Below are 24114 nucleotides of genomic sequence, written 5' to 3' on the forward strand. Positions count from 1 at the left end.
TGATCTTTTACAGCTTTGTTGCTGTTCCATGCAGTTTGATTTCTTTATTCAAAGAAGTTGGAGTAGGAGTGCTGTATCCTAATGGATTTCAGTTAGGAGTAAGGAATGCTGAAGAAGGCTCAGACACAGCACCTCCAAATTACAACTAAAAATCACAAATTCACACTTTATACTGATATTTTCAGAATACTGCAGATTTAACTATGACAAAGCAATCTGATTTATGACTGAGCGCGAGATCATGTGAAAATGCTCCAACAGATGAAGCAGGACACAGGTCAGTTAAAAAGTCAAAATAGGTAATGTTTGAAATAAAAAAGTTTATTTGAAGACTTGAAAAATAGCTCCTTGAAAGACCAACATTTCCAGAACACCAAGATACAATACATTTTTCCATTGTGTTAGAACAGAAAAGTCACAATCCTTCAACTCACTAGGCAAGGAATGAATTTATGGATCAACAAATGCTATACTTCAAACACCAAGAAAGTGAGTCTGCTTGAAAGTCAGACTAATTAGTAGCATGTAAGTTAGGTGATCACAACCCTGTGGCACACTTGTCATCACTAATCAATAATGCAGGTTAGGTAAGAGCTTAGTGTCAAAACAATGAACCTATAAACTTTAAGGAGCTCAGACAATGAAAATATGCTAAATTGCATTTCTTTCCACATCCTACTGATGGGTTCCCAAAGCCTCCTTTTTAGGCTTCTGTTTCAAAACAAACAAAAGAAAACTTTAGAACTTACAAATGTCAGTTCAGTTTTAACACACACTTTATTCACTTCAAATTTACATAATCTGTGCAAGAGACATGTGCAATGGAAGGACAAAACAAAATGTAGACATGGACAGCACTGTTACAGAAGATCCAAGTATTACTTCACTATACAGAGGCATGCTGTTATACTGCTTTCCGATGGTATTCGGGAGGGGCTACTTCATAGTCACTGGCACTAAACAACGTGGAAGCATTCTTCGCTAAATACCTATGAAAAATATACACATTCAGAAATTAAAATACCTTGTTGCTCATTGTCTCAAGATTTCAGTTTTAGTGTACACAAACTGTTATTTCACTGCTTGGAACCGGATTCCAGCATACGCTGTTGAAAAATCTGTCAGTCTTTGAACAGCCCAGAGAAACACAGAGTTTAATTCTGGACAGGTGTCAGACGTTGTACTATTGAAATCCTCCCTAGTGCCTCACTCAGAATTCCAAGCAGTGAAATCATATTGTCAAACAAATGAGACCACAGCCAAGTGTTGCCGCAAGACCTCCGCCAGGTTGAAATAGGTTCCGCTTCGTATCAAGTGTCTGTCCTTTCTGGACGTCTGCCAGTCACTCAAGCAGGCAGGTAAAAAGTACCCTACTGTTCTGTACAAACAAGTGTGGTTCTTAACAGGTGCTAGGAGAAGCTTTGTAACTAGGGCTCCACCAAATTCACAGCCGTGAAAACCACATCATGGACCGTGTAATCTGGTCTCATGCGCTTTTACCCTATACAATAGGGATTTCAAAGGGGGGACCAGCACGTGTCCAATTGGGATCCTGACCCAAAAGAGTTGCAGGAGGGGTTGTGGTATTGCCACCCTTACTTCCGTGCTGCCTTCAGAGCTGGGCGGCTGGAGAGCAGTGGCTGTTGGTCAGAGGCCCAGCTCCAAGGGCAGCACCCAGCCAGCAGCAGCGTGGAAGCAAGGACGACAATAACCACACCAGGCCACCCTCCCTTCTGCGCTGCTGCTGGCGGGGGCTCTGCCTTCAGAGCTGGGCTCCCAGCCAGCAGCTGCCGCTCTCCAGCTGCCCAGCTCTGAAGGCCGTGCCGCTACCAGCAGCGCAGAAGTAAGGGGAGCATTATCGCACCCCCCCACAATAATCTTGTGACTCCTCCCCCCCCAAACACCACCCTCCTTTTTAGGTCAGGATCCCTACAAATTAAGGCACCACGAAATTTCAGATTTAAATAGTTGAAATCATGAAATTTACAATTTTTAAAATCCTTTGACCATGAAATTGACCAAAATGGACCGTGAATTTGGTAGGGTACCATTTATAACCAAGGCTAGTAGAGGAGTGGCCAGTAAATACGGCATTCTACAAACGGAGTGCTGCAGCGATACTCAGGCCGTCTTTGTAGGGCAGATTCAGGTTTCCTCCCGAACCACAAGCTTTTACATTTTAAATGGGGATATTCTTATGGTTCTGTAAGGCCCCCTGTGAGAATCACTAATTTTATCACCTACTGCACTTCATTTACTAACATTTTCAAACGTTATGGATTCGCTACCAATGGCTTTTAGCCTGTCTTTGATCTATGAAATTAAGTCAGTTTTCAATTCTTCACAATAGTGTTAAAGAAACAATGGCTTTATTGAAGGAATAAAGAGAAAGCAACAGCAACAGAATGTGGTGGTAAAAAGACTAGATATAAACAGGTAGTTCGCGCATAGAGAAAATAATGGTATGCCTCTGGAGTATTAAGGCACAAGGCCAAGCAATTTCAAACATTAAGTATTTAAAGTGCCTACAAGACTGAGACTGCCTGACATTTCCCTCCCATACTGGAAAGCAAGAATCGTGCTTGTGCATTTGCCGGGGATTATAAGCATAGACACCAATGACAATTGGAGAATTAACCCTGCACCCGGAGTTCTAAAGCATAAGCCGTAAATAGAAGTCCTCTTAAATTTTAGAACTGCAGAGGATTCTTTCATAAATTAGAACTCAAAATCAGATTTTAAGTTTCTAAAATACAGAGGACTGATTCTTTAGAGTAGACAGCTCCTCCACTAACAGAACATGAACTTCCCGCTTTTCGATTTCACATTTAAGTCCTATAGTAAGATAGAGTAAAACTTTAAAAAGCACCTAACTGACATAAGAGTCTAAGTGTCTCGAAGTGCTATGAACAAACGGGACTTAGACTTTGTTTGTAACTGTCGCCTTGCACATATTTCAGGAAAGGCAGATCAACGAGTTCTAAACGCATCAAGAAACAAATGGCTTAAGCTTGGCCTTTCAATGAGCTGAAAGATGGTCTCGTAGCTCAGCTACTTAACTGGGATTAGCTCCCAGCTCTGCCACATACTGAGACACTTTGGATAAGTCATTTAACCTCTTTTGAGCTCTATTCCCCATCTGTAAAATGAGGAGAATGCTCCTCCTCCCCACACTTTTGTCTGGATTGTCTACTTGGATAAGCTCTTCATGGCAGGGACCATCTCTTATTGCATGTATGTAGAATTGGGTGCCAATCTTGACTGGGGCCTCTACACAACTAAAATATAAAGCTGCATAATAAATTAAAGATGTTTTTCATTAAGGCAATCATAGATGACAGTTTTTGAAACTCCTGATGGAATTGCTCTGATTTAGCAGTTTGCAGCAGTGCATGCAAGAACAAAAATGGATCTTTTTTCTACCCAAATGGTTTGATTGATCTTTTTCCTTTTAAACAGCAGTGTACTGGAAAAGAGAGGGAGTATATAAATTGGGCTTGTTTTTGGCTTAATTGGCTTGTGAGTTGCTAGTTTTTTTGCTTATAGCTTGTTGCTTTCTTTTTTTAATTGATCAGCTCCCAGCAAGCATGGGGTAAGGGGGGGGCAAGCAGGGGGAAGACTCAGGGGTGCACAGCAGGCCCACCACAGTCCCAGAAACTGCAAGCTGGGGGGGAATCTAGTCATAGTGTTGGGGTTCTTAAGGATTGGCTTGTTTTGAAATGGGATTAGCTTGATTTGTGGTTTATTGTGAAAGTTGGGTGCTTATTTACCACGTGAAAGTTGGAAACTGCTTCAGATGTCAAAGAACTTTACTGAATGTGAGTAATGACAGAAAAACTCAACTGTAAAAACCCATGCATTTCACCTTGGTTATGTGCCTTCACATGGAAGCACACACTTGTCTCTAATCAGGAACAATTTTGTAGTATGTCAACACAGAGTGCCAAAGCAATTTCTAGTACAAGACCTCTCGTACCAACTCTGTGTTGCTACAAAGGTATGACTCACTGCAATATTAACCAAGCAAGCTTTTTTCAGTTTAGTTAGTACAGAAAAATTTAAGCTGCTTTAGGTAAATTTAGGTCCTGAAACTTGAAATCTTTAACAAGTTACAGCCTATTGTGCATTTTACTGAAGAGTAATACTAATTATGCACAACTGACCACCACCACAAAACTGCAAGAAAGGCTGTCAAGAGATCAAAGTGCTTGCTCTGGATTAGTGTTTCAGATTAACTGTGACATGCACTGTCAATATGATAATCAAAATACTGTCATAAAAAAATTATGAGTCAGAAAGCATGCAGGTCAGAGTCGTATAAACACACACATGCTTAACATTAAGCATATAAATAAGTGTTTGCAGGATCAGGGCTTTAGCGTTTTTAAAATACCTCCAACACACAAACATGAAAGGCTGAACTTACTTCAAGAAATCATGCAAGTAGTTTAACAACAAAGCCAGGCTCTTCTCATCAAGAGGGGTGTAGGCAAGCATAGCTCCAATTCGTACTGTTAAGAAAAGCATAAAGTTGTCATGAAAAACAGTCAAATATAACAAGTTTCACCATACATGAGTATAAGTCCAAGATCTGTTCTAACTTCAGACTGCCATTCTTCCCTATGCAAGCTTGTCTAAACAACTATGTTTTGAAAAGTTCCATTCTGAGTAGGTGATTTGTGGCTTTGAACATTGTATATAAATGACCCAAGGATAGAACTGAGTCATTTGTTTAGGCATTTTACTCTGATTCACTGTATTATTCCAATTAACAGGACAGAAAAGAAGTCGGAGCAATGTAACCATTTGTCCCTTTTTATGGTGGAATCAAGATGCCATACTTACCAAATAATCGTAGTAGGTGTGGTGCACCATAGACCTGTGACATAGGTGCATCAGGATGATCTGCTAAAATTTCAGCATACTGTGGCCTCTCAAATTTGTACAGCAGCTGAGTCCCCAGCATTACATTGAAGTACTCTTTTATTCCAGCAACAACTTCATTAACAGCATATTCTCTGGCACACAGAAAGGAAATGTGAAATATCATTAAAAATTTAAATAAAAAAACCAAACCGAACACCAGGGCTGTGATTTTTTCAGGGTAGTTGTGCACTTGACTTTTAGAAGTCGGAAGAGCCAGTATTCATGAGATGGCACAGAGAAACATATGCATCATTCTAGTGGTTCTGCTTTTTAAAAATGGGGTATTCTGGCTCTACATGAAGACATGCTTCAAGCCAACTTAGTTCTAAGTAAAAAGTGACTAAAAGGAAACATTCTGCCTTCCCACCTGCACCTGATACTTATCCAAATGCATGACTAAAGTGGCACATTCAAAGCAAGATAAAAAGGCGATTTCTTAAAGTCTTGGAACATACGCTTGTCAGTTTTATGCCACATACATTACTAACTTCAGCAACAATTGGCATTGGAATGAAGTCAGAGCTGGGTTTGATAGCTCAAGCAGTCCTGCACTTCATGATGGCAAACAATCATTCACGCAGCTGAATTTTAAAATATCTAGCCACACTTTTTCAAAACCATAATACATATGGCCCTACAAATCTTCAACTCCATTATCTGTCATGAAGTCATTACACAGTGTCTGCACCAGAACCATGCTATGACTCCAGCTTTAAAACAGTCTGTTGGAGGAACCCTTCGATGTGCCCGACACCATGGTGGTCTCACTCTTCCTTCAGTTTAGGCCACACAGCCTCATCGGCTCCTGAGTCTGAGCTTCAGCACTCCTGCTTTACACCATGAGCTGTATTCAGTGAGTCCAACTGAGAGACTCCTGGTAGAGGCTGGTCCACCCTTCCAGGATTAATGCACCTCACCCAGTATTTAAAGTCACACCAAGCAGGGTTTTCAAAACAGCAGGGCTTATTAGGCAGCTGGAAGACAGCACAGGAAGTCCTGAGGTTAGCACACAGAAACAAAGGTTAAAGCACAGTCCATTCTGGTCAGTCCAGAGCCCAGCCATGCTGTACTGAACTCCATTTTCAACGGAGGAAGGGGGTGTCAGTCCAACCTCCTTAGTTGGTTCCCAAGTGTGAGAGAGAGAGAGAGAGAGAGCGCGCGCGCTCAAGTTTCTTCCAGAACTCACCCTCCCCTCAGTCTTCTGTTCTCAATTTGGGGTTTTTGCTTAGCTTCTCTGCTGAGAGGCAGGGAAATCCATGAGTTATTGGAGCTTGCATTGTCTTGTTGACCAGGGTTGGTTTCAACCAGTTCTTTAATGACTCTTCACTCCACCCAAACAGGAAGGGGACACACGCCCTTATGACCCTCAGAGACCCTGAGAAATAATTTAATCCTCCCCCACATTGGGTAGCCATGCAAAGTTGAGCAGGAAACTGAGGCACATATTGGCTTCATACGAAATATTACAAACAGTTTCCACTTCATCACACATAGCTTCGCCTTCTGTACAAAAGAGGTCAACTACTGCATCTCTCTTAACAGAAGAGACACTCAGTCCTTATCCCTATAAGGAAATTCAAAACGTTGAGGTTACTGCTTTTAACTTTAGACTTCCGTAACATCAGCAAAGAACATAAGCCTTTCACATCGAACAGATTTAACATTTGAGGGAAAGTGCTGTGCTCTGCATAGGAGTAAGGAAGGGAAAAAGATGTACCATCAGGAGAAAAAAATTCTCTTCCCCTCAAGTTAGTTTTATTTCTACAGGGTTCACTTACCATAGCGAATCCATTAAACCAGGCTATTCTCCTGACATTTTGCAAGGAGTCCAATAATACCCAAACAAGAGGTCAGGACACATCAAGAACAGGATGGAAGACATGGAAGTTCTAATGCCATGATATAAATCAGTGTCATCCTCATCTGGAACACCAGTCACCCAATCTCAAACGATATTGTAGAATTAAAGGCGTTTTCAGAAAAGGATCATGAGAACAATTAGGAACGTGGAAGACTCATTGATGAGAGATTGAAGGACTGATCGTTTACCTTTGAAAGTAGACGTAAGAGGGAATGTGACAGAACTTTATAAAATGAATGACACAGAAAAGGGAGATTGGGAGCTTCTATTTTCCCTGTCTCAAAACAAAAAAAAAAGGGGGGGGCATGTGATGAAACTGAAAGATGGCAAATTCAAAACTGATAAAAGGAAACACTTCCATGCAATTCAATTAGACTGGAATTCATTGCCTCATGATTTAATGGAGGCAAAGGGATTGGACCATTCACTTGGAATACAAGCATACCCAGTATTCTAGCAGTTAATACCAACAAAAAACCTTTCAGGTCTTAAACCAATCTCTATAAGTAATTAAGGTACGAATTTCACGGAGGGTACATTATTTCATATCTGCAAGCTGCAGGGTTTCTTGTATCTTCCTCTAAAGCACCCGGTACTGGCCACTGTGAGAGACAGGATACTAGACTAGATGAACCCCAGTTCTAATCCCTAGGTTTCTCTTCCCACTGACATCATGTGGGTGTTTATTTCAATGGACATTGGATCAGGCCCTGGATCTGGGAGAATCCCGTAGGAGCCCTTACAAGATGCACAAAGAGGGTAAGATACTGTGCAGCTTCTTAGAAGCGCTTCCCCTCATGTGCCTCAAAGTGCATGAAAGAGCATTCCAGTAGTGTCCAGCCCTAGAAAAATCCACAAAGAGAACTAAAACAAAGCTATTAAGATTGCACAGTTAAGCACTCAGAAGTCAGAAAGTGTAAGCTACGGTCTTGCAGGAAACTTAAATAGTGTATTATGTGCATACAAACAGGGGGCAATGCTAAACAGGGCGTTATAAGGGAAACACTAATCAACCTAAGCTATTCAGAGCCACTCCAACTATAACATATATATAAAGACATGCAAGCCTAATTTTCAAAAGTGTAAACCTAGATTTTGGCATATACAGGAGCACAAGATTAGCCCCCTTTATGAAGAGCACTTTTAGCAACTGGACCTTGTGTTACATATACCAATAGAAGGAGAGAAACAAGCAGGTACATTTACACTGGTATTTTCAAAGAAGCTCAAGGAATCAGGCTTCTTTGAAAATTCCAGCCTGACAATTTGGTAGCACAGAAGTTATTTAATTATTCAGGTTCACTTCTTGATTTGCACTGCAGGTACTCAAGTACCATTTGTATTTAACAATTTCTGTGGTCGCTGTGAGATTGGGAGAGGTTTCGATCAAACTGAACTCCAGGTTGTATTTCAGCCTTCATTTTAATTGTAACCATCAGTCACTTTGTGCTATAGCCTTCATTTGGGGATTAGAACGTTCCTTTCGGGCTGGGGACTGGTCACAAAGGTGAATGACTATAAATGGGAGTCGGAGAACCATCAACTCGGATTAACTCTCTGCTGCTGTGTTCTGGATTTGCAACCAGGAGGCATAACTGACTTGACTCTACCCAAATCTAAAAGGACAGGGCTGGAACTCCTTGGTCTAAGCACATAGCTGGAAAGCTGCAGTTTGACCACCTGACCACAGATGAGACACTTTAAGGATGGGTCTGTGAGGGGGAAGCCATCCACTACCAGATAACGAAGAGGAATGGAAGAGGAAGAGGAAGGCAGCAAGAGTGGTCTACCTTGCTTAAGGATGCTGAACAAACCCAAGGCTGACAAGAGCAGGGAGATCAAATCGGGTGGATTGTGTTCATGGGTTTGCGGTTTTCCAGCGATCTAGAACATTCTAGTGCTGTTCCACAGTAAAGATCTGTGGTTAAGAAATTCCTGAGCTAAACTGGGCCCAGGATTACGTGTGGTCCATTTACAAGGAAGCGGTGCTCATCCAGGAAGGGGGACTGGGACAGGCTGTAACAGTAAACAGCAGAAAGCCATTTTAATGGCTAAGACATGCCTTTTAAAATGCCATTACTTACTTATTATCAGTGTTTCCTCGTGATTTCTTGTAGCTTGCGTAATCCTCTAAAATTGAGTCAACGTTCTTCTTGGCAGGAAGATAAAAGAGCTATGAAAATCAAAGAATAAGTAGATGGACTAATGCAAATAGTCTCACCTGCAGAATATTTGTGTCTGCATACTGGTTTTAAAGTACTGACAAATACAAGAGGACCTTTGTAGAAAATAATTTTTCTACAACATTCAGCTGTTGAGAATTTGGAGCTAGGATTTTACTTAACCATGAAGGTATTAAATCACAACTAATCATTCCATCAAGTTTGCCCCTTCTCTTTTTGCATGTTACATGCTTTTCAAAAGTCATCTTTTACTGTTTGACTAAGCAGAGCTCCTCAGAATCTAGAATATGCAGCTATGAATTCTAGAACATCAGCAAACAAATCCCTACATGATCTAGTGGATATAGGTAGGAATTACAGAACTCCTCCCATCCAGGGACAAGACTGAGCACCACAATATCTTTATGCATCAAACCTTGCCCACTATTTTAAGTTTTATCTAAAATAAAGTATTCTGTTCTAAATCTAATAGCGGATAGCATTGGGTTACACACAAGAGTCCAGATTCTTCTCTTTTGACTCCCTACAGATATCAAGGGCTCCTCATTTCTTGTTCACTCTCTGCTAAGATCTGCTTGCTGACAGCAGACATATTTCAGACACCACTGAGCACACCCTGTATGTTTGTAAATTGTAACGCATGCAGGTGGAATGTCTATCTAAAGAGGGCATCACCCAACTGCACCAGAGCACAGAGAAGCAGAGGAGTTATTATTCAAATGCATGTGTCATTAAGGATTTTAGATTCTATGTTTAACACTGTACATAGAAGCCATTATATATACACATACAAGCCACAATTAAACTGTATATTAGTTACTACACTCACTTTTCACTTCTGAAACATGAGCTCAAATACAAATCTTTTGTCACAGCTGGATTCAATGAGCCAATTCCTTTCACAAGAGCATTCCAGTCTGAGGAGATTCAGAAACTGATGTTCCCAGAACTGGAAAAAGTACTGTATTGAATACCACTACTAAAGTACATTTTCAGAGTTGCATGGGAAAGCGTCCACAGCCTTATTTCAGGCTCAAGTCATGGCTACTCATCTCTTAAAAATGTGACTTCTTTTAAAAGCAAAAGGAAGTAGTTGGGTCTGCCTGTAAGAGTCTACCACAAGTTCGAGATCCATTCTAGGCTTTGGTGTTCTCTCAACTCCTTTCCTATCCTGAAGGTTAATCATAGAAGCATAGGACTGGAAACAGCCCCCAGCACTCAGGGCAGGACTAAGTAACTACTAGACCATCCCTGACAGGTGTTTAACCTGTTCTTAAAACCCTCCAATGATGGAGATTTCATAACCTTTCTAGGCTTAACTATTCCTGTGCTAACTAGCCTGACAATTAGGAAGTTTTTCCTAATGTCCAACCTAAACCTCCCTTGCTGCAATTTAAGCCCATTGCTTCTTGTCCTATCCTCAGAGGTGAAGAACAAATTATTCTTCTCCCTCCTCCTTGTAACAACCGTTTACATACTTTAAAACTGTTATGTCCCCTCTCAATCTTCTCTTTTCCAGACTAAACCCCAATTTTTTCCAATCTTCCCTCATAGGTCATGTTTTCTAGACCTTTAATCGTTGTTGCTCTTCTCTAATTTGTCCATCTTCCCTGAAATGTGACGCCCGGAACTGGACACAATACTCCAGTTGAGGCCTAATCAGCGTGGAGTAGAGCAGAAGAATTACTTCTTGTGTCTTGCTTACAACACTCCTGCTAATACATCCCAGAATGATGTTTGCATTTTACACAACAGCGTTTCACTGCTGACTCATTAAGCTTGTGGTCAATTATGACCCCCAGATCCCTTTCTGCAGTACTCCTTTCTAGGCAGTCATTTCCCATTTTGTATGTGTGCAACTGATTGTTCCTTCCTAAGTGGAGCACTTTGCATTTGTTCTTATTGAATTTCATCCTATTTATTTCAGACCATTTGTCCAGTTTTGACTTTTAATCCTGTCCTCCAGAGCACTTGCAACCTCTCCCAGCTTAGTATCGTCCACAAACTTTGCAAGTGTGCTCTCTATGCCACTAGCTAAATCACTGACAAGGATATGGAACAAGTCAATGTCTGTATAAAATGCTGCTATGGACGAACTTTCTCTACCAGCTAAAATGAGTATGTATCAAAAGGCAAACAAACAGCCACAGGCAACATCATGAGTTTAAAAGGGCAAGCTGACATTTTAGTTTATGCCTGCCCAGACTTAAGAAGCCTCCAGGATGTGCTCTTAACTGGCAGCTCTGCTGAACATCACAGGTGACCTGTGGGAAGAAACCAGCTGGTACCTACAACCCAGTCAAATAAGCCTCAAGTAGACATAATACCAAGTATACCTTCAAAAATAGACCAACACATTCCCCCAGCTGGAAGGAGCAGAAGTTCCAAACTGTCAGCTGACATCAGTCTACATGCTTATAGATAAAGGATAATTTTCACAATGTGAGGGTTACCTGTTTTTGCCTGGTGATCAAATCCCAGTCATCAACAAGCCATGGTTTCAGCTCTTCTGGAATTTTTACCTTTACTTCAACTCTGTTCATAAAGGTTTCTTCCTGAAGAATCAACAAAAAAAAGTCATCCTTCTTTGGTCATTATACCCAGGTAAGTCTTAATTTTCCAAAATGTAGCTATTACATAACAGTCTATCAAAAGACTCAAGACTGCAGCTGCTATTGTTACCTCAAAATCTTATGGAGCGACAAACAGTTCAACTCTTGCCAGTTCAACTCTGTTAGACAAAGCTATCCCCATGGCAGCACTTCAAGTCTAAGATATTAACCTTACAAAACTAGTAGAGCTTTTCCACTTGAGAGCATTACTTCTCTTTTCTGTTACATTACCTATTCATTAATTCATGCTTACACCACCACTTTGTTGAACAGGGACAACAGTCAATAGTAACAGCTAATCATAAGCCAGCTTTTAAGTAGTTGCGTAACTATGCAACTTCACTTCGTTACAAATGCCTCATGCAGTGCTGATGGCTCAGTGTCACCTCTGACTCTAGACCCACATGTCTGATATTCTTTAAATGCTATTAAATAGATCTATTGACAAATTAAGTGTTTTCCTCCAACCAAAAAAAGTTTAAGACCACTTAAATATCAGAATTTATGAAAATAGATTTTTTTTTTTTAATAAAACTGTTAATGGAATAGTTAAGTCCCACAGCTGCAAACATCATCTCTGAAATACTTAAGATGCAGCCTCAACTAAAGCAGTGCTTCGAGATGGAAAGAACAAACTCAAAGCTCTCCGATTTCAGTCTGAAAGCTGCTCACAACGATAGCATGTTAACTGGTGGCATTTTCCTCCATATACTTATCTTTTGCCAGAAGCACAATGATAGCTTGGAGTGCTAGGTCTGGAAATTCTGTATTAAACAGGGATAGGACGCTAACTCAGGTAAATACATTACTCAGAATATTTTTCCCCTGCTTCAATTACTGACATACTTGTCATGCATTTGTGACCAAAAAGATAAAGCAGATCAAAAGCTGCAGATTTCAACAGGACCTTGTTTAAAAACCAGTAACCAAAGACTGAAACAGAACTACCAAGACAAACCATTCAATCTGTTACAACTAAATGGAGAGTTACTACAGAGTTAAAAATACATACACTTTCAACCGTGGGATCTACTCGAGCCCTTTTCTTCCTAGGAGGCTGGGGAGTCTCGCTGGTACTGCTGCCTTCCCCAATTCCAGGAGCTACACATACAAAAAACAGCTATTATTTTGTTCGCAGATGCATTTTATATCTACACTAACAATAGTATTTCTACTGACATTTTCACTAAAGGACTTGTTTGACTATACGCAGGTCTCAAACTGCAGATGAATTCATTGTTTTCAATAAAAAAAATCATTCCCCCTCCTGAAACATCCCCTACATTGATAACTTGGACACAAAGATTACAGGTTACAACGCAATATAAGTTCTATTGCGGACCCACTCTTACTCCTGCATGTCCCCACTATGCTACAGCAGCTGAGCCTGGCCAATATTCCACACTGAAAGAAAGAAAGAATACCCAACACCTGTTTAATCAGAGAAAGAATGATTCTACTGCAGAACTGTTATATGCAAACAATTTGTGTTGTTTTTAATTTGTAAGCAGTCCTGACCCTGACAGACATTTCCATTTGTATGATTTTAATGCTGCCACCTGGTTAACAGCCTAAAATCCGAGGCAAAAGTTATTTCATAAACTTAGTTGGGCAGATCATCAACCAAGTAAATGATCATAGCCCCAGTGAAATTGGAACTATAGCAATTTACATCAGATGAGCATCTGTCCCAGTAGATCTTCCATTATGTACCAAACACTAACTTACGAATAAAAATATGCTTACTTTTCTGTTTGTTCTTTTTTGTTTTCCTGCAAAAATGGAAAAAAAAAACACATTATTTCAAGTCTTAAGGTACCATAAGAAATAAGTCTTAATTTTTGTGGACACCCATACACAAAGATCTCTAGAAAGTATTTAAAAAGTTAATCAATAGGCAACTTGACCCAGTAACCCAGGACAATGAACAAAAGCCCACCAACCCGCTTGACTACATAGCGAGAAGAAACTAATAAAATAAAGGAAGGTAGAGGTTGTCACTAATGTAGTGTCATTTACTTTCTCCAATATAAATATAAAGGTACAACCAATGAAGTTAAATGGCAACAAAGTCTAAACTGATAAAAGCTATTAGTGGCATGCTCTTAGCACCATAGTTAATCCTATGCCAGCTTTTTCCATTTAATAGAACATTTACAAGACTGTTTTGATTGGAATGGTAGTGTAAAAGTAGATTATATAGGTGGGGATTAAAAAACCCACAATGCATGGCTAACTGATGGAATTCTCTGACACAGAATAGAGGCCAAGAACTATTAGTATTCAAAAGAGGTAGTGACATTTATTTAAATAATATCTACAGTGCTGTGCAGAGGTGATACTTCAAAGTTACCTTGGGTAACGTGCATATCTTGGGTAACTAAATAAAATTTGTAGCTGGCCAGTATTTCAGGTATTTACTATCATAAGCTCAGTGCTGTGAAAGGAATACAGCTTGATAGGGAGGTTTATAAATTAATTAAATCTCAGTCTAATCTTGGGTAAAATTGGCATGTTTTAGTATTATCACCATAGATGCAGAGGATGAGAAAAAATTAAAGTAAATGGCAAGGTCAGATTGATAAAGATGCGTGAAGCTAGTATGGATTGTCCTTCACATCTGCATCATGATTGGCAAGAACAGTTCACTACCATACTCACACCACCAGACACTGTTCAGCACTCGCTCTGCTCCATGTACCTTTTCAGGTTTCTAATTGAAAGGCAAATCTTTAGACTGTTCTCTAAACCCATTACACTTCAGAACAGCTTTTCATATTTTTATGCTAAACACAGAACTGTACAGAGAAATCATTTCCATGAACAACCAGAAAATTTAAGTTGGTTACTTTAAATGAAAACATGTAAACCCCCTTCAACTAGTTTTCTTAACATTCACAAATGCAGAATGTGCCTAAAATCATATAAATTATGCCTAAAATGCAAAATCAATCACATACAAGCACAATTGTTTTCTAGGATATAGACAACTGCCTGTGTTACATACGCATCTGCTAGGCCAAGCCACTGGTTCAAGTTGTCTGGATACAGTCCTAAATAAGATCTTAACCATAATTCTGTCACATTCATATTTGCCTATCATCTTCAAGGGCAGATTTCTAATACTACCATGACTTAGTCCAGATAAATTTGGATGATGGAACAAGAACTATCTGTCATAACTGTTTGGGTCATGTTCTTTATAATGTGATGACTAACAAATATGCTCCCATACACTAAACATGATGTTGTGATTTTGTTCCATACTGTAAGAGTGAACCTTCAGAAATTCAGTACAGTGTCAGGTCAGGTCTCACTCTATTCATATTTTAGACACCAGTAAGTCAGTGTTCACATACAGAACCTTTTTTCACAAAGGAGCCTCCATTTACACTGTTTTAGGGCCCAATCCAACATCCACTAACGTCCAGTTGGCAAAGAATCAGGCCACTAGTGAAGCTGCATGTGCATTGGGTTTTCCCCAACAGCTTCTGAACTCTTACCCTGTATGTGACTAGGTACTACCTGGGTAACAAAAGGGGACAAGCAGAGCCACCACAGAAGTGGTGGGGGTTAGGGAAGAAGAGGCATTATAAGAGTTACTTTTTCCCCCCTACATGGGGCGCGTAAAATGTATCAAAGTGTTTTTCAGATGTGAATGAGGAGGGTTAAGGCAATAGATCACTTCGCTTCCCACTGAAATGCAGCCACAAACAAGGTGGAATAGCTGTCATCCTATGTCAGTTTGTGCGGGGGAAAAATAGAAGCAGACAGGCTGAATGTCACACAAGTGGAATTCTGACCAGAACACAAAGGCAAAAAAAGTTACTCTTAAACACACCAACTAGAAGCAGAGGCCTGGGGGGGGGGGGGTGTCTTTATAATCCATAAGAGAACTGGAACGATTGTGATAATTAGGGAATATAAATTAAAGCATTTAAGAACCACTGCAATTTGTCAGAACAAAGAATCCTCCTAGGTCTGGAGCAGTTCTGTTTTTTGCACGACCGATATGTACAGTATAATGCAGGTGCCTTGTGCTCTCCCATCTCTCAGATCCCTAAATTTCAAAGCTATTGCTCTGTATTAGGTCAAAGTGACTATCATTTTTCAAAAAGTCTAACAGACAGTGGCAGTGCAGCAGGGGACTACTAAAGAAGCAGCAAGACACCAAGGTCTCCTGTTGAAATAGGTTAAAAATAGCTCACTAGTAACAGGTAGCTTTTAAAGAAGTAGCTGCTCTCTGAGGTTTCTGTGACCGTCAGTCTGCCGAAAGAGTCACCTCTACACAGTAGAAGGCTGAGCTAATCACCACTCTCTATAGTAACGGAAGCAAGACACCTTAGTGAAAGGTTTATTACGAACAGAAGTAACTCAAAGTTTTGTGACCGCAGCTGTGGAGGAATCGGCTTAATCCCGCTGTTGAAGCGGCACTGAACAGCAGTCTTCAATTTGACATTTACTCAGTATCTTTCACCCTGAAGGATCCTGAAGTATTTTACAGGCTACATAGACAGGAAAAACTTTACCTACTACTGAAATGCAGTCCTCTGAGCCTGAACATGGCAGCTGTTTAACAGCATTACAACTGAGGACAGGAAGTGAACCTCACTAACCAAAAGACTGAAAAGTAAATGCCATTTTAGTGACTGTCCAGAAAGCAACAGGGTTCTGGGGCCTTTTAGTGATGTCTGGTTTTCAACTGAAGTCTATATTTTCAGATGCAGAATTTTAATGGGCATGTTCTAATCTAGCAGTGGGCAAAAGAGTTTGAACAGCTCATCTTCCAGAACTCAACCACATCTTGATAACAGAAAACACATCTAAGCAAGATTTCGTTTTCAAACACTCAACCTTAAAATATAGTTTCACTTCATAATATCATGCTGTGCTCTCATTCTGCCAGTGGAACAAATTATGCCACTTGGCAACAAGATGACTTGCCAGTCAGCCAGCTCAGAAACGCCACCTTTCCAACACCTTGAAGTGTACATGCGGAGAACTGCTTCCGACCATGTGAGCTTTCAGAACAGAGAACTGATATATGACCACAGTTCCCCGTTAAAAGGAAGTCCGAGTTTAACTCATCAGCCTTTTTAAATTCAGCATACAAGTTCTTGCTGTAGCATTAGGCAATAATATGAAAGTTAAAGCTCGAAATTAACTTCACATCTTAGGGACTTGAGTTCTATTATTCATGCAGCTTTACCTCATTTTGCTAAAGGTGGACACCTGAAACATACACATGTGTTTCAAAGGATGGGTAGAGCCTGAAGTCTGAATCTCCTATCAAAGGGAGAAAAATGTAAACAAATTCCAATTCCCAGGTTCCTAAATTGTCAACGCAGTTGCCTTGGTAGCACTTCTGGCCAGAGCTGTAGCAAATCATGCTATTTAAAAAGAACCACAAGACTTCCATTTCCTGACTTCTCTAACAGGTTTGCCGCTGGCTCTTGTGTTCTGATTCTCTAAAAGTACAGCATGTCTTTCTTCACATATTCCAAAGCACTGGCTGCCTTCTGACTGCTCGCTAGCTGTTCTAAGTGAAAAAACTTCTGTAGCTAGGTCAGCCATGTCAGAAGGGCAGAACCCCCGAGTTGTCCAGGGACAGCAACCAGAAGCCTGTAATTTTGCAGAGAAAAGTACAGGGAAGTTTATCTCTAGAAAATGTTAAGCCTGTTTTTTTGATAGCCAACTGTCATTGTATGGCATTCTTCCCATCCGTAAGAATAGCACCATAAAACAAATTTGTATTATTAATACAACTAGCACATTACAAATCATTGTATTTGGTTAAAAATTACTTAATACCCTCAGCATACTTTTCTAACATACAAACTATAGCAGGTTACAGAATAAGTATTTTGAAAGTTCCCAAATCCATAGTTACATGAGACTCAATCCTTACATTCACAACACCATCTATGAGCAAAGGCCAGAACTTAGCCCTACTGATGTCAATAAGAGTTCTGTCATTGATCTCAGTGACACCAGGACTTCACCCTTTGGTAAACAGGTAGCAGACCAAGACTAGTCTTCTAAAACCACCAATTTCTAACACACAAATAAATAAATGGAAGTCTTAAAGTTAAAATGTCTGCAGTTCCTTTTTAAATGGATGCACAGAATTCTCACTGAAGAGCACACATCTCATAGGTTTGTATACTTTCAATTGGCACAGTGCACATGTTTAGAAATAGGTAAGAGCTACTAGCCCATACAGACTTTTAAAAAGAATTTTAAGTAGCAACTGTACTTTATGGAGATGTTGTCAAAGTAAGAGTTACTTCCACAGTTGTTACCTGTGTTATCACCAGCACCTTACATTATTGCAACTTAAGACTTTAAGAGCCTATAAAAGAAATCTACAAAAGCAAGGAAATTTGGATTTCAGGATGAAAATCCTGGTGTGACAATCCATCCTTAACTCACCGCGTCGATATTGTAGGGGTCTCCAAACAGCAAACTGTATGCGCTCCATCTCGTCTGAAAAATCTAGGCACAATGGGGGTTGAGTTAAGGACAGAGTGTCAGACCTGATATTTAGCCTTTAAGAGAATCTATTTAAGCTTCAAAAATTTACCTTTTAGAGGACATTAAAAACACATTCCACATCCCTGGAGCATGATACACATTTACATTGTTATTTCCTTGCTATATTGTTTGGGTCACTGAAGAGCCAAATTTTTTTGTTCTTGTTGTATTTTTAAATTAAAATTTTTCTTTTTAGATTACAGGCATCCTCCAAGGATGCTACAGAAGGTAAATTCTGAGGCCTAAACAGATTGACAGTGTTACCCCTTTAAAAATGTGGTTAGATCAATTACTTTCCCTCCCCCACTAACCACACTCTGCATCTGCAATGCCCCTTTGTTTTTTAAAATGCCAGTTATGGTTTCTTTAAAAGAAAAAACCCTTATTTTAGTAGTGCAATTTGAGAGGATATATTTGCAGTTCTCAGATCCCATCTTCACTTTCTGGCTTAAGTGGTCCAAGAGCCACTGTTCTGCAACTCTCTGCCCTACAGTCCCAGGCACAGTGTTGGGATACTATCATGGGGAAGTGATTTCTCTTCCTCAGTCTCCATCAGAAGGGGACAGGGAGAGTTTCTGCTGTTGAAGGAAGCCGTTGTACATCCAAGCTGCTAACTGAGGAGAAAGCACCAACGGTGCTGACAAACGAAAGCGAGGAAGAGCAAGTTCAATGCAAGAGGCACAAGGCCCTTATGCTAAAAAGGTACCTTTACTACCATGAGGTTAGGGCCCTACCAAGTTCAGTCATGAAAAGCGTGTCATGTACCGTGAAATCTGGTCTCCCCCCATTGAAATCTAGTCTGTGTGCTTTTACCCTATACTATACAGATTTCACAGGGAGACCAGTGTTTCTCAGATTGGGGGGTGCTGACCCAATAGGGAGTTGCAGGGAGGTCACAAGGTTATTTTAAGGGGCGTTTGCAGGATTGCCACCCATACTTCTTGGCAGACAGAGAGCAGCGGCTGTTGGCCAAATGCCCTGCTCTGAAGGCAGGGCCCTACTGGCAGCAGCATAGAAGTGAGGGTGGCAATACCACATCATGCCATCCTTATTTCTGCGCTGCTGCTGGCAGCAGCTCTGCCTTCACAACTGGGCTCCCAGCCAACAGTCGCAGCCCTCCAGCTGCCCAGCTCTGAAGGCAGGGCTGTCGCCAGCAGCAGCAAAGTAGTAAGGGTAGCAGTACCGCAACCACCCCTACAAAAACTTTGTGACCTCCCCGCAACTACTTTTTGGGTCAGAATCCTTACAATCAGAATCCTTACAGTTACAACTACCTGACATTTCGGATTTTAATAGCTGAAATCATGACATTTACGATTTTTAAAACCCTATGTCTGTGAAATTTACCAAAATGGACTGTGAATTTGGTAGGGCCCTACATGAGATGAACGATAGCATCAAAAGCCAGTTCACTATTCCAATAACATCTTCCCTTTTCATGGATTCCTCTTATTGATCTGAAGATCCATCATTGATTAACTGTTCCCCACCCCAAAAATGAGAGACTTATCAAGGTTTAGGAGGACAGTTAACCTACCTATGATAGTGTCCCAGCTACTATGGGACACCATCAACCCCAGTTTCTGTTCTAGTGGCAACAGAAGAAGAGATACATCCTCCTCTCAGATGCTGTTTCAACCGTGAAGCAAAGCCAGGGCTTGAAAACATGGTTTCAAAATTACACAAAATAAGACAGGCTCTTAAAGAAAAAAAGCCCACACCAGAGTGGTGTTTCTGATGTGCTTTATAACTAGAGTGATTGAGAGGGTTATGATAGCAACTTTGAATTTCATTGCTTTTCTGAGAGAGTTAAATCTTTAGGGGTCACTCCTGCTCACCTTACTCTCACAAGCCATCCCAGTGAATTCAACTGGGACTGCTCATATGAGTAAGGCTAGCAGGAGCTGGTCTCTAATCTTACCATTAGGAGTGTTCAAATACCATGCAAATTAGGAGTGGGGAAAGTCAGAACTCTGATCTCAAAAGCATGGATACATATATTCATGATATTAGTAACCATAACCCTGTTATGGTAACAGAGCAACACAGAAGCACAACTGTACTCTTACCAACTTCACTGTCCATAGAATCAAGTGCACTAGGCCCTTCGACAGAAACACCAGCTCCTGTCAGTTTAAATCTATTATGCTAACTTAATAGTGTTACACTAAAAGTGTCTAAATAACACTTTTGACATCAAAATAGAAGATCCAAAACAGAGATACATATTTCATAATGCTAAAAAATCACCATCATCAAAAGAATGATACAGGACCTAAAAAGGAGATTTGAAACTGCCATCAAATGCCTTTATTTTTAGGAAATGGTGTCAAACCTTAGCCAGCTCTCTCTTGACAAAGACCAAAAAGCAAATCAAGCTAGGAGCTCAAAGTATCACATTAGCAATGAATACCTTCAAAAATTAATCAAGCCCACCACCTTCTGAAATAAAATATTAAAAGTACATTGTGGCTACGAGTCTGGAGCGAATTTTGCTCTAACATTAAGTGCCTGGATGTAACTGAGTCTAGATATAACACCACAATCCTAGTCACTAAAACCCTACAGATAGAACTGAGACGATCTGTTGATTACTTGTGAATATACGTTTGTTTTCTAACAAACACTTGAGCTTGGGTCTGGGTCTCTCAAGCTTGCAATTTTAACATGCAAAGCCATTTTGTTTTAAGACCCACACACGTACTTAGCATTATTTTTGTCCAAAGAAATAGAATAGTTAAAGAACAAAATGCAAAAAATGCAACTTGCGGTAAATAAGCTAGTATTCCATGAATGGCAGAATATCACAAAACTTCGTTTGCATCCTAAACCGTCCTTTAATAAATATACACCATGAAGGCAATATGAAATCTATTCTTTTGAGCTACATCCCTGTTTTCAAGGATTCTTTATTACTGTTTGCGTGACCAGGGTTGATTCTGCCATTCCATGGGGAAATATCAGTTTCACTAAGATCTACCATGTGAAATATGATGTGCCCTTATAACTTTTGTTCAATAATTTACGAGAAATTGTATGTAAAGACTGGTGCAGAATTTAAAAACGTAAGTGCATCCAGTCATGTAGTTTCAGCAACATGTGGGTCCTGCATTAGTGAACAGTGCATTGAGAGAAGGTTTTGCTGGATAGATAAGTAGTTTGTCACAACAGAAGCACTCCATGTTTATAAACTAACAGTTCTTTGAATTTTAAGCAAAGATTTTGCACTTTAAATTTAACCTCTGGAAACTCACAAAAGAGTGCTGCTTAAGATTTAAGTGTAATGACTGATAAGCAAAGATAATTTTTAAAAAAGCTTCTTACACTTCAACATTTTTCTGTTGCAGACCAGATGTCTTCTTGCCTGGAGCAGCACCTCTCATCTTGCCCTCTGCATATTGTTCCCTTTAAAAACAAATTCAGCAATAAGAGTTTACTGTAAGAGAAGTGATTATCTTTTCTAAAAGGTAAGAGTCCATACAAACATTTAGAGAATTTGTAGTGAATGGGTTTAAAGAGAACAGACACTGAGGAAGCTCCTTCATGACACCGGGGGAGGGGGGGGAGGAGAAAGAAGAATCCAACTACTGACAAGATTGAACTTCATTATATAGTTCTGACCAACCATTTTTACTTACACATAGACACCCAACTCTTCCCCACTCCTCCCAATATTCAGAATTGTGAGAAAGAAATACACGGGAGCTGCTTCAGAAAGATACCTACTAGAAATATTTGTATTCTAAGAGGTCATTTTTTTCCAGAATAAAAAAAGCATTCATATGGATCAATACATGTAGAGCCATCTTATAAAAAATTAGTCTTCAATAAGAGGACATTACTATTTTACAAGATATTTTAGGTGACTATTACATATATATATACACACACATCTATGCTTTATTTTCTGAGATACCACAAAGCAGTCTCCTTCATTTAAAACTATGTTACCCTTTTCCTTGCAACTTAAAATTCACATACTTCAGGTTTTGATTACAAGCTATCGGGAAGTCAAGGAGTAGTGATCCATTTGGCTGAAAGATTATGAAGATAAGGACAGGTCCACGTTAGAAGTCTGAAGACAGGCACAAAAAACAAAAAAAGGGAAAGACAATATGACTACCACATTCCTTCAAATCTAAAAAGCCCATCTACTCCCTTGGAGATTTATTTCTTGGGCTGAAGCACTGTAAAAAGGAAATCATGGTAAGTCAAATCAGTCTATCACAAAATACTTACTGATTGGCCTTTTGAAGTTCTTTCTGTTTCTGCAGATTCGTGTCCACGTATTTGAGCACTCTGCTTTCTGGAACCCATTCATCCCAGCTGAAAAATTAAACCATCATTCAAAAACACTACATAATTAGATTCTGTTCCCAATAATCAATTAAAGACTTCACAGGATTTGAGACTGAACTTTTGCTTCTGTGGTAAGTCATGAACTGGCACAACTGAAAGTGTAAGTTACCAGATAAAATGCATTCCCACTGATTGAAGCTCTAACCATTTCTCTAGGACAAAGTGAAATTCAGTCTTTCCCGCAGAGGTTGCCAATTGTGAAAGACTCCATATCTTAAAATTTCCTTAATTTTTTTTTTTAAGTCCAGTTTTTTTTTTAAAAAGTGCTACACTTACTATAACATGGGAAATCTGCAGCCATAACTAATTTATGCAGCAAGATAAATTTACTGTATCTTTTCCAACATATTTTATAGGTGAACAAATTCAGCAATAAGATCTTACTGTAAAAAGAAGAGCTCTGATTTCTCTCTGTAAAGGAAACCAAGATGGCATGAACATTTGAAAAATCTGAAGTAAATGATTTAATATAAACGTATGTTGGAGAAATTGCCATTGTAAGCAAGCAAATTCCACTTTGATAAAGTGCAGATAATCTTTCAGCAATTTGACAAAGGATTTTAAATTAAAAGCACATTAAAAATGGCCATGTGAAATTATGTACAAGTTTTTCAAAATATATCAAGTTGTATGTTTATTTATATAAATGTGTATGTAATATACAGAGCTTTGTAAATTAGAGTTTCTCAACCATTCATTTCATGGTGAAGTAATGATCTCATTGCAAAAGTTGTCAAGCTTAGAATGTCAATATGGTAAAAACAAGTTCACTATAAGTCTTCAAGATTCTTAAGGTAAGTTTAGTGTGCAACTATTACAAAACACAAAAATAAAATACATCCAACTGTACATATATTAGAGGCTATATATTTAGGATGAGGCCTTGGTGAAGTATTTAAGCCACTTGATCTTTGCTCCCAAAGTTTATATTGTTGCCAGAAACCCTCAATAGAAGAAAACTGTACAACTGCGTGAGAATGTATTATGCTATATATGACGTGAAAACTACTTCCTACCAAGGCTTGCAGAAAACACTGGAAGCCAAGCAGTTTAAAACTCATGTATTATAGAGAGCCATAGCTTAATTATAAAGTCATAAATTAAAAAGCCATACAGTCCCAGTTGTCTAGATGTTGCAGCAATGCCACTTTTAATGGAGATAATTGGAAGCTTGGAAAAGCAAGAAAATAATCAAAGGCAAACAGTTAGTGCAAGTGGAGAAAGACAAGAAAAAGTCATTTGACACAGCCAATGACACCCACCACTACCGATTAAATAGAAAAGAATGGATTTTAACTGACCCCAAAGAGTCAGCATGAACTTAGCAGCAGGCACAAGCGTTCAAGTTCCAACTTGTTACACAAGTGTTTACATGAGGACACTCCTTTGGCTGTTCACTGCTTTGGGGGAAACATTTTTTTGAAGATACCAGATACCAAAACATGAAGTTTAACTTGGACCTCGCTACATGCTGACAAAAAAAAAAACAACAACAATTCAGCCTCGTGTGTCCACAGTGCCTTTTTCAGAGTATATGGCAGCAATGTTCACATGAACCAAAACGACTCTGAAAACTGCGGTCTCTGAAGGAGACCGGGAATATGAAATGCTGCTGCTAAGGAAAAACAAGTATTTACTG

General features: G+C 39.6%; 1 protein-coding gene across 4 annotated transcripts in view; it reads right to left on the bottom strand.

Annotated features, from left to right (window-relative positions):
- Positions 1–300: 300 nt before the first annotated feature.
- MORF4L1 (mortality factor 4 like 1) overlaps positions 301–24114 on the bottom strand; it is a 40498-nt gene continuing 16684 nt past the window's right edge. For 2 of the 4 annotated variants that reach the window (XM_048866555.2, XM_048866556.2), the window contains exons 4-14: positions 22860–22886; positions 22356–22442; positions 21441–21521; positions 18015–18077; positions 13329–13354; positions 12595–12683; positions 11424–11525; positions 8872–8960; positions 4846–5018; positions 4427–4511; positions 301–989 (exon numbers count right to left, since the gene is read on the bottom strand). In XM_048866555.2, coding sequence (XP_048722512.1) covers positions 905–989; positions 4427–4511; positions 4846–5018; positions 8872–8960; positions 11424–11525; positions 12595–12683; positions 13329–13354; positions 18015–18077; positions 21441–21521; positions 22356–22442; positions 22860–22886 — 907 coding nt within the window. In that variant the 3' untranslated portion in view covers positions 301–904. The remainder of the gene's footprint in view (positions 990–4426; positions 4512–4845; positions 5019–8871; positions 8961–11423; positions 11526–12594; positions 12684–13328; positions 13355–18014; positions 18078–21440; positions 21522–22355; positions 22443–22859; positions 22887–24114) is intronic. The other 2 variants (XM_048866557.2, XM_048866558.2) reach the window with 2 other exon arrangements.

The sequence above is a fragment of the Caretta caretta genome, chromosome 10, assembly GCF_965140235.1.
Source record: "Caretta caretta isolate rCarCar2 chromosome 10, rCarCar1.hap1, whole genome shotgun sequence".
NCBI lineage: Eukaryota > Metazoa > Chordata > Testudines > Cheloniidae > Caretta > Caretta caretta.